This window comes from Phaenicophaeus curvirostris (genome assembly GCF_032191515.1).
Source record: "Phaenicophaeus curvirostris isolate KB17595 chromosome W unlocalized genomic scaffold, BPBGC_Pcur_1.0 scaffold_34, whole genome shotgun sequence".
NCBI classification, from domain to species: Eukaryota; Metazoa; Chordata; class Aves; order Cuculiformes; family Cuculidae; genus Phaenicophaeus; species Phaenicophaeus curvirostris.
This window is the reverse complement of record NW_027206663.1, coordinates 2,157,314-2,171,872: the sequence shown is the minus strand read 5'-3', so window position 1 is coordinate 2,171,872 and position 14,559 is coordinate 2,157,314. Positions and strand designations below refer to the sequence as shown.

Below are 14,559 nucleotides of genomic sequence, written 5' to 3'. Positions count from 1 at the left end.
AGCAGCAGAGCTAAAAGTTCTTCTTGGTTACAAACATAGAGGCCAACCCAGTCTTGCCCTTGACCATGGTAGGAGGTGCTTGGCCATCCTCCTTTCACCTGGTTGTCAATGCAGCATTTCACCTGCCTCATCTTGTAACAAGTCACTACCATGGCAAAGCACAAGCAGATTGGCATTAGCAGAACAATTACAACAGAGTGCAGGAGTGCACTGAAGATGCCAGTGGCAGTAGGGGACCAACTAAAGAAAGTTTCCCACCAATGGTGTTCTCCCACTCTCTTAATTCATTCCGTTACCCACTTTATAACTTTTCCATCATAATGTACAGCTATTAGGATCTTTTTAGCTTCTGCCTTAGCATTTTAACATTCTTACTGTACTGTTGTTGATGACAAAAGCTGTTTGCTGGGGTAGGTGGTACACCCGCAGCTACCATCATGGTACTTGCACTTTGTTGTAGTTGTTTCTGTTTTCCCCAGGTGATAGGATCATCTTGTGTTGTCCTCTTGTTTCTGTGGTCTTTTATCTTCATTCAGGTTCAACTTCTCCATCTGAGGCATCTGATTCTGGGTCACATTTTTCTAGCTCATGGTAGGGCTTAACGTATTGTGTCAGAAACCATCAAGGTCCTGAGGGAGAACACAGGCATACCCTCTCCCCCACATGATTAGTTCAGCAGGTCCACTCCAATGATTGTTTCCCATAGGGTCCCTGTACATAACCTTTGGACAATGTGATACTCTCTCAGGAATTGAAAAATGCCTTTCTGCAGCAGTCATATTTCTACCAGAAACCAAATTGGCATTTAAAAAATTGAGGGTATAGATAGCATTGTCTAATTGTTCTGGTGGGGGGAGCATATTCCCCCTCTTTTGTTTTAATAACATCTTTTTCAAAGTTGAATGGCTACGCTTGATGATGGCTTGAGCCGTAGGGTTGTGGGGTATACCTGTAACATGTTCAATGCCCCATTATTGCAAAAAAAGAGAAGTGGATTGAGAAGCATATCCAGGAGCATTATCTGCCTTTATTAGTTTAGGAATTCCAAGCGTAGCAAAGCAATGAGTCCAATGTCAACAGACATCCCACCCCTTTTCACTAGTGTGCACACATTGCACACGAAAAGGTGTCTATGGATACGTGACCATAACGTAAGCGGTCAAAAGGCTCAGGATGTGTTATATCTGTTTGCCAAATTTCATTTGAATGAAGTCCGCAGGCGTTAATTCCTTCATGTTTTGGTAATGGAGTCACAAACTGGCACTCAGGACATGCCAAAATTACATCTTTCACTTGGAAAAGAGGAATTTTAAATTGTTAGCTTAGACCCACAGCATTTTGGTGAAAAAAGGAAAAATTTCTTGACATAATTTAACTGTGTGTTTTGTAACTTTTCCAAAATCCAGCTAAAGGCATCCCTTTTTTTATGCTGGGTATTTTAACGTTTTGCCCTCTGCAGCCCTCAACTCCAAACGTCCCAGGTGAATTCACCTGTTTGCCAGCTTAGTGGACGTTTGAGCTGAAAGGTTTCAGAGATGTATTTCTAGGGTCCCATCTGGGCTAAACCCTAGATTCAGAGTGTCTCCAAAGGTGGGGGGACACGGGATAAAGGAACTCTTGGCCAATTACACCTTTACCTGTTTCTGAACCCTGAAGTATGCTTCACATGCTGTCCATGCAACAGCTAATTCAGTGGGACTGTTACAAATTCTGCAGGATTCACACAAAATCATCACTGGCATTATTATGCCAGATGTTTCAGTCCCACACTATTCATCATGCCCTGTGGTAATGCTGTCCAGAGATATCTTTCCATGGGTTCCAGATTATTTATAGCAGGTATTGAAAATGGAAAATACTTACAATCATCTGGATGTAGGGGAATTGTAAAGAAACAATCTTGTAGATCTATTATAAAAAGGTACCAATCAGCAGGTAACATAGTTGGATTAGGTAGTCCGGGCTGTAAGGCGCCCATTGGCTGCATTACTGCATTTATAGCTCTTAAATCATGCAGTAATCACCATTTTCCAGACTTTTTAGGAATGACGAATATGGGAGTTTTCCATGGGCTATTAGATTGAACAATGCGTCCAGCCTCTAATTGTTCTGCTACTAAACCTTGCACTTGAACAAATTTTTCCCCTTTAAGAGACCACTGATCAACCCAAACAGGTTTCGCTGTTAACCAGAATAGTTTGAGCAGGGGCTTTAGATCAGTGACCTTTAGGATAAATTTGTTTCAGTAGTAGTGATAGATACATTCCAGTGCTTTAGTAAATCTCTTCCCCATAAATTTATCCGTGTTGACATGACATATGGTGGAATCCATGCTCGTTAATTTTCTGGTCCTGTCACTGCTAATAATTTGGCACTCTTCATAGGAATTTGTATCCCACCTATGCCTGTAACAGTAGTGAAAGCTACATCAAAGCCCACTGAGGGGGTCATTCAGTTTGAGAAATTATCGAAACATCTGCTCCAGTATCTAATAGTCCTGTAAATGTCTTTCCCCAAATGTTAATTGTAAGTGTAGATTGTTTTGCTGTGACTTGCTGAGCCCAAGGTACCAGGGCAGAACTAGTACTGCCAAACTAGTCCCTGCTCTTGAATCTGAGAGGAACTTTGGGGAACGGAAGAGGGTAACAAAATAATTCATGCAGCCTTCCAATTTATTGCTATGCACCATGGGGTTTGAAAGGCAGCTAGCATTATCTGAATGTGACCTATATAGTATGAGTCAATTATTCTCAGTAATGCATATAAAGTTTGTTTTGAAATACTCGAACGCCCTACAATCAGTCCTACATATCCCGTCAGGAAAGGTCCACACATATAAGTTCCTACAGTTTGAAATTTATGTGGTTGTAAAAGAATTACTTCTGAGACAATTGACAGATCCAGTCCAGCATTGCCTGTTGTAATGTCTGAAAGGTCAGAGACTGAGCGTTTATCAGAGGTGGGGCATGGATATATTGTACAGGAGCATTCAATATCCCATTGGTTTGAGGGGCACTGGGCTGCACGTCTCTCTTCCCGTTTCCCAAGAGAGGGTGCCCATTTTTGTCAAATTTAGATTGGCGTTGATTAGCCCAGTGATATCCTTTCTGACATTGGGGACATATCTGTTTAGGTTTTTCATATTTAGTCATCTGCCGCTTGTAAGGACAGTCTCTGCTTATGCGTCCTTGTGTTCCACAAGTAAAACATTTAATAGTGTCCTGATTAATTTGCAATTGAGCTAATGCAGCAGCGAGAACTGACGCTCTGTGAGTTTCAATTCCAACATGTTGACATACTTTAATATCTTCTCCAAGGTCAGTTGCTTTTCCTTTCAGTGGTAATAGTGCTGTTTGACAGTCGGTGTTTGTGTTTTCAAAAGTTAACTCTTCATGAGCTGGGGTTGTGTGTCTCTGTTTTAAGGGGAGGGTCACTGTTTTGGGGGGGCTGTCCCTGTCACTGGGGAGGGGGTTCTGTTTTGCTCTTCCATAAAGGGATTAGTAGGTGATGTAGACAATGTAGGAGTTAACAGTGGTGGAGGTGGGAGTTTCGACAGAGCAGGAGGTGATATTTTTAAGGGCTGAGGAGGTAAAGATAATGGAGGATATAAGTCTGGTTCCTCCTCTGGATTAACCACCTTGGGATCAAAAGGGTCTTCAGTCTCTGAATCATTTGGGGCTTTTTTAAACTGATCATGTATATTTTGTCTTTCATCTCTATCTTTTTTAACAATAACCTCTGATGGTTTGAGCTGTGCTAACGCAGAGTATAAGAATCGCCATGTCACAAAAACAGAATCAGGGATTTGAGCACCTGATGATTTATGTGTCTGTAAGCATTCCCCTACTCGCTCCCAAATAGTACTATCAAAAGGACTGTCTGCCGGAAACCAGTCACAATGCTCTTTTACTACTAGTAATAATTGTATTAAATGTTTTTCAATTTCTCCATAGCCGGAAGCATGCAATACTTGTAGCAGTACTTTCAAATATAGCCTGTGCTCTTGCAAAAGTGTTTGTCCCATTGCAATATGATCCCATAGCTTTCCTGTTCAATGGATGCTTACTGTACCCTTTCTTAAGGGTTGTGGCCACAAAAATCCTGAAAAAATGAACAAACTCACCTGTCGGATTGTGCATTCACCCAGAAGAGGCTCACGCGGGTCACCAATCTGTGGCAATGAAGGAGACGCAGACCTCGTATTTTCCTCTAAGCATATTCTTTTAATCAGCACACCATACAGGAGTCAAATTAAGAAAGTACACTGGCTTCTCTCTTTCAAGCAGATTTATACAGTTCTTCGGTTTCTGAACTTCAAAGCCAAACGGGATATTTTGTATTGCCTCTTTCATACCCACACTCTTGTGACTGACTTCAGTCACGTCCTCCTTCAGTTTGGAAAAAATAAAAAAAATTTAATTGGGAAAATAGTTAGACACATACTTATCTTTAATATTAAGTACAGTTTTGGACTGTGGCCAAAATAGATCTGTCCTAATAAGTATACAATTTGCTTTAATGGAGAACAGCCTACAAAGATATATATATATATAAAAATATTCTTGTACTTGTTTTCAGGATACATTGGACTTTTTACCGAGTTGTATATTTCCCTTTTTGAGGGCTCTTATTTTTTTCAAGTAGTGTTTTGCATTTACATATCATCTTATGAAGACTGTGAGATGGGGGGACTGAAATTTTTATGAATTCTTAATGTTTCAACAATGGTTGAAAAAATTATATTGAAGCTTTGAGTTGACATTTCTCTTCTTGAGACACCATTGTATTAGGACAGCTGTACGTAGTAGACAGTTTTTGTAGAACATTTCAAATGGAAGTGGAGACAAAAATTATAAAATTAATTTGAATTCATCTACCCTTTCATCTGTGCAAATAAATTTATTAATGTGTGGCTTGCTTTCTTCAGATTGCTACAATTTCTCCAGGAATGGCATCATGTGAAAACACTCTAAATACACTGAGATACGCAAATAGGTATGGTAAATGTTATTGCTTATAGCTATACTAGCTGTTGATCTCTGATGTTTAGAATATTGTTGTTCCATGATGAATAGTCATTTAAACTACTTGAATAATTTTAGGATACTTGCATTTTTTAATAAATCAAAGCCAAAATACTGGTTACAGATTCAGGCTCACATTTGATTTATTTTGTCACTTTTTACAACCATTATAAGAGAATCAATAGAAACTGCATTTAAGCCATTATACAGAGATGGATATAGTGAGGATTGCAAGGAATGTGGGAGATGCACCTATTAGTTTTGCCCTTGCTCTGGAGACATGTTTTGCGTTAGGGGTGGTTGGTTTTCATGATGATTCCCTGGGGTGTTAGCTGACATACCTTTCTGCAGTGTGATTTTTCATACCCTTGGTGGAATTGCCTTCAGATGCCAGCCTGTTTCTTTTATATATATATATATATGATATCATATATATAAACTAGTTTATTGTTATTCTGCAATTACTATGGCACAAATGTTATACTTCCCAAATTCAGTCAAATATCTTAGACCTCTAAGTAAAGAGTCAGCTAATCCGACAGTGACGTTATAATCAGCATAGAGAAATTAGCACCTCCAAATGCTGATGCATCACCTGAGACCTGTACTGCTCTCTGAAAGTGCTTGTCTCATCAGTGAGTGTGAAAGGAGCCTTCCCCAGATGCAGTTCTACTTTGTTTAATGTCTGTGGAGATAGGGTCCTGCATGTGTCCCACAGACCCTCACGCCACTTTGCTGCAAAGAACAAAGGAGGCAAACAAGCTTCTGGGCCATCAGAAAGCCTGTTTTTGAGAGAGGAGACTACCACCTAGTGGCCTGCTTGCCCCAGTGAATGACAGGGCAGAACTACGACTGCTCCTGCTTGGCTGGGCACCCCAGGCGCGTCGCTAATTGGGCACAAAGGGCTACTAGGGAAGCTTACCGCTTGCTTCTCTAGATGTCTGAATGTCCTTGTGTTTGGATCAAGGGATTTATTAGCAAATCTGCCTGACTTGGACCAGTCTGTGTGATTTCCTTCCTCGTGGGGCATCTACTCCCCTGCTTACAGTAACATAAGAAAGGCTGTTGCACATTCATTGAGACTGGTTGGATCATTCTGTCCCTTATAGAATATACATTGCTGAAGTGACTCCAGAAAAAGAAAAAAGACACTGCAAACCAAATTAAATACGTGTTTCTAGTATACTGAATCATTGTGCTGAAGCTATTTCTTCCCCTTGTTGTTAAATTTGTATGTTGTTATGGAGTAAATACCTGTCACTGTAAAGTTGCTTCATGTGTTTTGTGTAGTATTTTAACTTTTTATAACAATATATCATTTTCATAGTACAATTAGTTTTTAGGTGTTGAACACCAGTGTGTGTGCAGTGTAAGACAGGGGCAGTGTAGAATTTAAAGTATTGCAGTGATTTGATATGTTAAAAGGAGCAGTTTAATGGAATATTGAATGTAGAGCAAATTTTATGAACTGCACAAAATGAAATATGGAATTACTCTTCTGAAAGCATTGCTACTATAGTCTCCTACAATTCTGATTCTGTTCTGAACAGAATCACTGATTCTGTTCAATTTTGTTAGTGAACTGTAATTCTTTTTGCAGCAGGTTTAAATATGTTGATGGTCTTACTTGTGTTTTACTATAAAAATAATTTTATTGTTAAACTAAAGATGAATGCTAAACAAAGAGTTGTCATTTTAACTGTTTATGAGAACATTTTCTTTTCATTTGCTGCTGTATTTTGCTGCTACAGAGTAAAGGAATTTGGAATTAGTCCTTCGGACATTCCCTTCTCACAGGGTAGTGGTAGTCGCTCTGATCTCTCTCCTTCCTATGAGTATGACGACTTTTCTCCTTCAATCACCAGGTCTACTTTATTCTATACATGGAACCTTTATTTTTAAGTTTTCTTTTGGCAATGTAATTTTACAGACCAACCTTTCATTAATCCACTTACCTTGAGTCACACATACTTTGTTTTTATTTTGTTTGGCAGGTGATGGTTCTGCATGATCTGCAGTCATCTTCCCACTATTTTGTTCACCCTCCTTAAACATCCTTACTCTGTATCCAGACTTGCTAGTTTCCTTCATACATTTTAAAAAAATGGTGATGTCACCTTTGTACATTTAGTGGACCAAATCTGACAAGTCTGTTTAGGGTAATTTGAATATGTCTAATTAAAAAAAAGAAAACACTTTTAGTACATACATATTTTTAAAACTTTTCATCACTCTGAAGATAAATGAAATACAATTTCCATTGTAGTAAATATGTGCTTATTGCAAAAAAAAAAATCCCCTTAAAAATGAAGAATTTATTCTAAAACTTGCTATACTTGCAGACTTTGATGGGTTTATTTCATAAATGTTCTTTTAAATGGCCTTTTTTTTACAGAATCATTACCAATCTTTTAAACTATTTTCATGCTGCAAGAGCCTAACATTTTAATATTTTCACCTTTGAAATTATTTTAACTAAAGGATCTATTAATTCTCTGGGATACTTGGTTGCAAATGATTCTCTTCAGAATTCTTGGTGGATTTGCTCATAACAGCTAGTGAGGTACTGATTGACTAATTTCATTAAAGCACAATTGTGTGCACAGAAAAAGAAAGATGGTCGGGTTTAGGGTGCTGAATGAACTTTTCTTTCAAATATTATTCTTGTTAAGGGATTAACATTGAGGATTTGGATATTTTTGCTCTCTTAACAGTTAATGAGTAGTAAGATTTCAATAAAAAATGCCTCTTTCTAGAAGATGGACTGTAGTCCACCTGCAAGTAGTTGAAATTCAATGGTCCATGCTTTTTAAGAATTGGACTAACATCTTTTTGTCACTGAAAGTACATTACATTTGTTAAGCTGACATCATCATCCTTATTAAATGAATTAAAATGTACATAAGCCCATAGAGCTTTATTTTTGGTTGTGACTCTTTTGCACACAAAGCTACTAATTTACAAATTAAATATTTTCTCATTGTAGGGTGAAGGAGCTCATGGTTGATCCTAGTGCTGCAGGAGATATCCATCACGTTATACACCATGCTCCAAATCAGATTGATGATTTAGAGGCACAGTGGGGTGTGGGGAGCTCTCCTCAGAGAGATGATCTCAAACTGCTTTGTGAACAAAACGTGAGTGATTTAGAGCATTACATGGAAAGAGATGATGATAAATACAGTTGCAAAACAAAGCCAGGGTAATGTGTATTTATAGTCTTTTAGCATTATCATTAAGTAGCTACAGCATGAACATTTACCTTTTCACTTTATGGTATTATGTTCATTCCCATACACAAAAAAGAAGGTTCCTTGAAGGATGAGAGAATGTTTTACTTTTCTTTATCTTCCTTGCTGATTAGGGCTTTTAATGTCTAGGCAGGGTCTGCTCTAGGTTCTCGCATTTTTTAGTGTGCATTTTTTCCAGTGTAGCTTCATCTCCTATTAGGTAGTTAGAAGTAGCCTGGGAAATGCATTTATTTTATTTAAATGTTGAGTGTTTTTGACCATTAATTTCCCTGCATGCAACACCTGTTTCAAGCAAGTTTGCCTTTCTCTGCATTTAGAAATCTGGCTGCCCACCATTCCTCTTCCCAACATCCTGATTTTCATGGAGTGAAATCACAGAGCAATGTTTGGGAAAGAGCAACCTAAGACAGGGACGGAGATCAGTATACACACACACCCCTCCACCCCCCACCCCCCCACCATAATCCAGGAGGAAGCAGTTAATGATCTGCTTCGCCACCTGGACACCCACAGGTCTATAGGACCAGATGGAAACCACCCAAGAGTACTGAGGGAACTGGTGGAGGAGCTTGCCAAGCCACTCTCCACCATTTATCAGCAGTCCTGGTTAAAAGGAGAGATCCCAGATGTCTGGAAGCTTGCCAATGTGATGTCCATCTACAAGAAGGGGCAGAAGGAGGATCCGGGAAACTACAGACCTGTCAGCCTGACCTCAGTAGTGGGGAAAGTTATGGAGTGGTTCATCTTGAGAGCGCTCACCAGGCAAGTGCAGAACAACCAGGGGATCAGGCCCAGACAGCACAGGTTCATGAAAGGCAGGTCCTGCTTGACCAACCTGATCTCCTTCTATGACCATGTGACCTGCTTAGTGGATGAGGGAAAGGCTGTGGATGTTATCTACCTGGACTTTAGTAAAGCTTTTGACACTGTCTCCCACAGCATTCTCCTAGAGAAGCTGGCGGTTCATGGCTTAGATAGGTCTACTCTTTGATCTGGGTAAAAAGCTGGCTGGATGGACAGGCCTAGAGAGTTGTGGTGAATGGAGCTAAATCCAGTTGGAGGCCGGTCACAAGTAGTGTTCCCCAGGGCTCAGTGTTGGGACTGGTTCTGTTTAATATCTTTATCAATGATTTGGACGAGGGGATTAAGTGCTCCCTCAGTATATTTGCAGATGACACCAAATTGGGTGGGAGGATCGACCTGCTTGAGGCTGCACCTCAAATACTGTGTTCAATTTTGGGCCCCTCACTCCAAGGACATTGGGTTGCTGGAGCGTGTCCAGAGTAGGGCAACAAAGCTGGTGAAGGGGCTGGAGTACAAGTGTTATGAGGAGTGGCTGAGGGACCTGGGGCTGTTTAGTCTGGAGAAGAGGAGGCTGAGAGGAGACCTTATCACTGTCTACAACTTCCTGAAAGGAGGTTGCGGTGAGGTGAGTATGATTCTATGATTGTGTTCCCAGGATGTCTCCCAGGAATGCATGAGTGGAGAGCTGGGACTGAGAGCCATGTTCTAAAGGACATTTTTCCACCACTGCTAATCATCAGCGCTAATCCTGGTTCCTTAACTGTTCAACAGGGACTGAAACTTGTATGTTGAAATGCTGATGAAAGACAGAAAAGAAAAATCCTTACAACTCTAAATTTTTTTCTTCAGGACTCTCTGCCTTCTCAAACATTCCGTTGTTCATGTAGAATTCAATTAAGCTTTGCAATGTGTTTTTTAAAAGATTTTAAAGGCATTGTATAAGGAACCATACCATCTTGTTAAACCTTAATTGTAGCCTAACTAATGGTTTCCCCTTTCATTGTTAACTATTTATGTCTAAAGAAGTCCTGTTTGTCCCAGTTTGTAAATCCATGTTGCGCATTCTTCTAATGTATTGTTACATACTTTTTAGATTTTTCACTTTACATTTATCCCACCTTTTTTTTTTCCAAAGTACTAATTTAATTTTGATTTCCTGAAATGTATTGAATGTTCTCATTTTTTAAATTGTTGTCTGTCTGTTGCAGTATGCACAACAAAAAGCCCTGATGGAAAACAAGTTTTCTGTAGGTATTAAAACCTACTAGAAATTAATATTCTTCCCTTGTGACTTCCTCCTCCCACTACTTTAACTTGTTTTTTTTTTCATGTGGAATATTCTGTTTTCCAGTATTTACTAGGATTAGTAGCTGGAAATCTTTAATGAATATTAATTAAATTTAACTCTGTGAACATTTTGAATTTATTGCCCTCTCCATTTCTGTAGATTTTCTTGTTAGAAGTTTTAAGTTCCATTTTGACAGGTTCTGTTTTCTCCATTTCTCTTTTCATGTTCTGTCATGGGATGGATCACATTCAATATATTTCCTGTAGCCACAGTTCTTTCCAGGCTAACAAGCTTGACTATTCTTTTTAGGAAGAGGAAGTTTCTCCACAGTTGTTCACTTTCCATGAAGCTGTGTCACAAATGGTAGAAATGGAAGAGCAAGTAGTAGAAGACCACAGGGCTGTCTTCCAGGTAAAAGATGGAGCTCTACTTTGTTTTATCCTAATCCAGGAATTCAGTTTTTCCCAATGAAAGTACATACTCTTGAAGATGTAGGATATCATCTTGTCATTCCACTGCTGTCAGAGGTTTCTAAATTGTTTTATTACTCTAAGCCCATCGTAGCAAACAAATAGGAACAGATGTTTAGATCCCATAACCATTAATCTTTGTCTCCTCAATGAAACAGAAGCATATTTTTCTGACATCCCAGAAACTTAGTTAAATTTTCCTTTTCTTCTTAACAAACATTCCTAAATAGACTGCGTTCATTATAAGAAAAGTTACTATTTTCTTTTCACTATTTTGACTATTTACTATATTTTCTCTGTTAGCCCTTTTCCAACATTAGTAACTGTTTTTTCTAGTTGCAGGGAGCTTACTCAGGTTGGTCTCGAAGTTTTCAATTTCCCTATCTAATATATGCCAATATTCCTATGACATTCCTGACGATTAATAATAATGCCTCTATATAGTAATGCCTCTATCAGCACCATTTCTGTTTGGTCATCTCTCTCTAAGATACTGCAATCCTCCCTCCAAGTATCTCCTCTAAATATCCTTCTGTGACATCTTCCTCTGAGATCCAGAAGAAACAAATATATTTCTAACTGCCTGTTTGCTTCCTTTTCACACATAGATAAATTTTTTCACCTGCTATTAGTCAGGGTCTTTGGAAGGAATACCGCCCACACAGTGTAATGCTGGTCAGTTCCATGGAGCATTTTACATTCACAAAATAAATTGCAATAATATTAGGTCAGTGCAAAAGTTATTGCTGTTTTCCCCCATCAGCTTTAAAGCTGTATCCCTCAGCTTAGAATAAAATGTATTAATTGAAATAAGAACCATTAGAATCCATGCATTTTTGCCAACAAGAAACAAGTCTATTTATTCCAGTAGAATAGAATTCTAGAGTCCTGGAACTGATGAATTCTTCAAAGGTGTTTTGAGCTGCTGCTGGGTTGTGGAAAACTTTCTATTGCATGAATTTGTCAAGATGCTTGAAAAATGTGGCAATTGGTGGAGAGAGGTCTGGGGAGGAAGTTGGTTGAGGGAGAGTTTTGTAGCCCAGTTCATGCAGCTTCTGCAGAGTCATTTGCGAGACATGCGTTTGAGTGTTATCATGGAGAAGTGGTCCTTTTCAATTGACCATTGTTGGACAGCATTGCAGTTCTTGGTCCTTTTTGTTGACTTCCTGGCAACACTTCTCTGTTGTGATGCTTTTGCCAGGATTCAAGAAGTTGTAGAGGATGATTCCACTTGCTGACCACCAAACAGTGACCGTAACCACCTTCTTTTGATGCAGCTTCAGTTTGGGGAAGTGTTCTGGTGCTTCACCTCAGTCCAGCCACTGCATAGAACACCATTGGTTTTTGTATAGAATCCAATTTTCGTCACATGTCACAATGCAAACCAGAAATGGATCAGTTTTGTTGTGCAAAAGCACAGAGCAGACTTCATAATAGTAATTCTTTTTATTTTTGTTCAGCTCATGTGGCACTCATTTGTTGAGCTTTTTTGATTTTCCAATTTGGTGCAAATGTCAAACAAGTGCTGAATGGTCAATGCTGAGTATTTCTGCAACCTCTAGAGTGGTTTTGTGTGGGTCTGCTTCAATATTGGCCCTCAACTGGTTGTCATCTATCGCAGAAGGACGTCCGTGACCCTCCTCATCTTCAAGGCTCCCCTTTCCATTACAAAGTTTTTGGGATCGCTGTCAAGCTGTACGTTTGTTGACGGTGCCCTGGCCAAATGCATGGTTGTTATTGCTGGCAGTTTCTGCTGCTTTATGTCCCCTTTTGAATCATAACAAAGTTGCACAATTTTTTTTCCATCTTAAATTTGACAGCATAATATAAAAAAGAATAAGCAGTGAAAACAAAGACATTAGCATAAGTAAGCAGAGCGAATTTTGTGATTGAAAATGGTGCGCTACATGAACACAAAGAAAAGTTTATTCCAAAATAGGCATCACAGTTTATGACAAAAACGGCAATTATTTTTGCATCAACATAATAGGTATGAGTTACTAGTTTTCAGAAGGAAACATGTACTGCTTGTGTTCATAACCTTAGAATCTTTAGGCAGGCTGTCCATTTGGTGCATGTGCTGCAAGAAAACAGCAAAACATTAAACCTGTAGAGAATACACATATCTCCTCAATTTAGGTATCTAACTTAGCGGAACATTGATGGGTGTTTATGTAATACAGTAGGATAACACATTTTACAACAGATGTAGAGATTTAGTTATTATGAAACATTAACTCTAAAGTAAAACATGCAGAAGTCATATGCCATATGCCATAGCTGTGTCCTAATGCTTGTGACGTCTAGAGAGATCAGCTGCATTAGCTTATGTTAATGCCTCTGTGTGTCCATCTCATCTTATGCTGGAAATTGCTGCTCCTCACAGCAGTCATTAGAAGGAAATGTGTCCAAGCCTCAGCTCCCTTTGTTTGCAGCATGGCTTATTAGTTTATGCTGTGGGTGGAGATGGGCTGCACGAATACAAAATTCTACAAGCTGTAGCATGCAGAAGTTGTCTTCTGTCAGCTTTCTCCTGAAGATGTTGATTCTGGGATGCAAAACATCCTATCATAGTAAAAGTGTCTAAAACAGATCAGCTGAATGAATCATGCTCTAGAGGTGTTGATCTTCCTTTGTTTCATGGACATACAAGTTTACATTAGATGTGATGAGTCCTATCCCAATGTGAGCTCCATCTGTCCTGAAAGCCAACAAAACATACATGGAGTTTGGACTATGCTTTCAGTATTACTTGGGCTACTGAGCACAGAGGGAAAGATTTAATTTTAGTATTTCAGGCCCAGCATGCCTAGAATTGTCAGTTGCTCGCTTTTTTTTTTTTAAATCAAAAATATTTTTTTTAAATCAAAATTTACACCAATGCACACAGCATGGGCAATAAACAGGAGGAGCTGGAAGCTGTTGTAGGGCAAGGAGACTATGATGTTGTTGCCATCATGGAAACATGGTGGGATGACTCGTATAACTGGAGTGCAGCTATGGTGGGGTATAAACTCTTCAGGCGGGACAGGAAGGGTAGGAGAGGAGGCGGGGTAGCCCTCTATGTTGGAGAGTGCTTTGATACCCTTGAGCTCAATTATGGTGATGATGGGATCGAGTGCCTGTGGGTTAAAATCAGAGGAGGCCACAAGAAGGTAGATATTGTGATGGGAGACTGTTATAGACCTCCCAGCCAAGAAGAAGCAGCTGATGAGCTCTTCTATAAACAACTGGGAGTAGTCTCAAGATTAAAACCTCTTGTCCTTGTGAGAGACTTCAATCTTCCAGATGTCTGCTGGAAGTACAATACAGCAGAAAGGAAGCAGTCCAGGAGGTTCCTGGAGTGTGTGGAAGACAACTTCCTCGCACAACTGGAGAGCAAACCGACAAGGGAAGGTGCCTCCTGGACCTGCTGTTTGTGAACAGAGAAGGCCTTGTGGGGGATATGGCAGTAGGAGGATGCCTAGGACAAAGTGATCACGAGATGATAGGGTTTTCAGTTCTAGGTGAGGTGAAGAGGGTGGTTAGCAGGTCAGTAGCACTAAACTTCCAGAAGGCAGACTTTGGACTGTTCAGAAGGCTGGTTGACAAAGTCCCATGGGAGAAAGTCCTTAAGGGCAAGGGAGCCCACGAGGACTGGTTCTTCTTCAAAAAGGAAATCCTAGCAGCTCAGGAGAAAGCCATCCCCATGTTCCGGAAAAAGAGCCGGTGGGGGAAAAAAA

General features: G+C 39.6%; 1 protein-coding gene across 2 annotated transcripts in view; it reads left to right on the top strand.

Moving 5' to 3' along the window:
* The window catches only part of LOC138733793 (kinesin-like protein KIF2A), a 147,751-nt gene that overhangs the window by 125,188 nt on the left and 8,004 nt on the right, over positions 1 to 14,559 (top strand). Inside the window, exons 16-19 of one of the 2 annotated variants that reach the window (XM_069881284.1) lie at positions 4,928 to 4,995; positions 6,776 to 6,889; positions 8,011 to 8,161; positions 10,677 to 10,778. In XM_069881284.1, coding sequence (XP_069737385.1) covers positions 4,928 to 4,995; positions 6,776 to 6,889; positions 8,011 to 8,161; positions 10,677 to 10,778 — 435 coding nt within the window. The remainder of the gene's footprint in view (positions 1 to 4,927; positions 4,996 to 6,775; positions 6,890 to 8,010; positions 8,162 to 10,676; positions 10,779 to 14,559) is intronic. The other variant, XM_069881285.1, reaches the window with a different exon arrangement.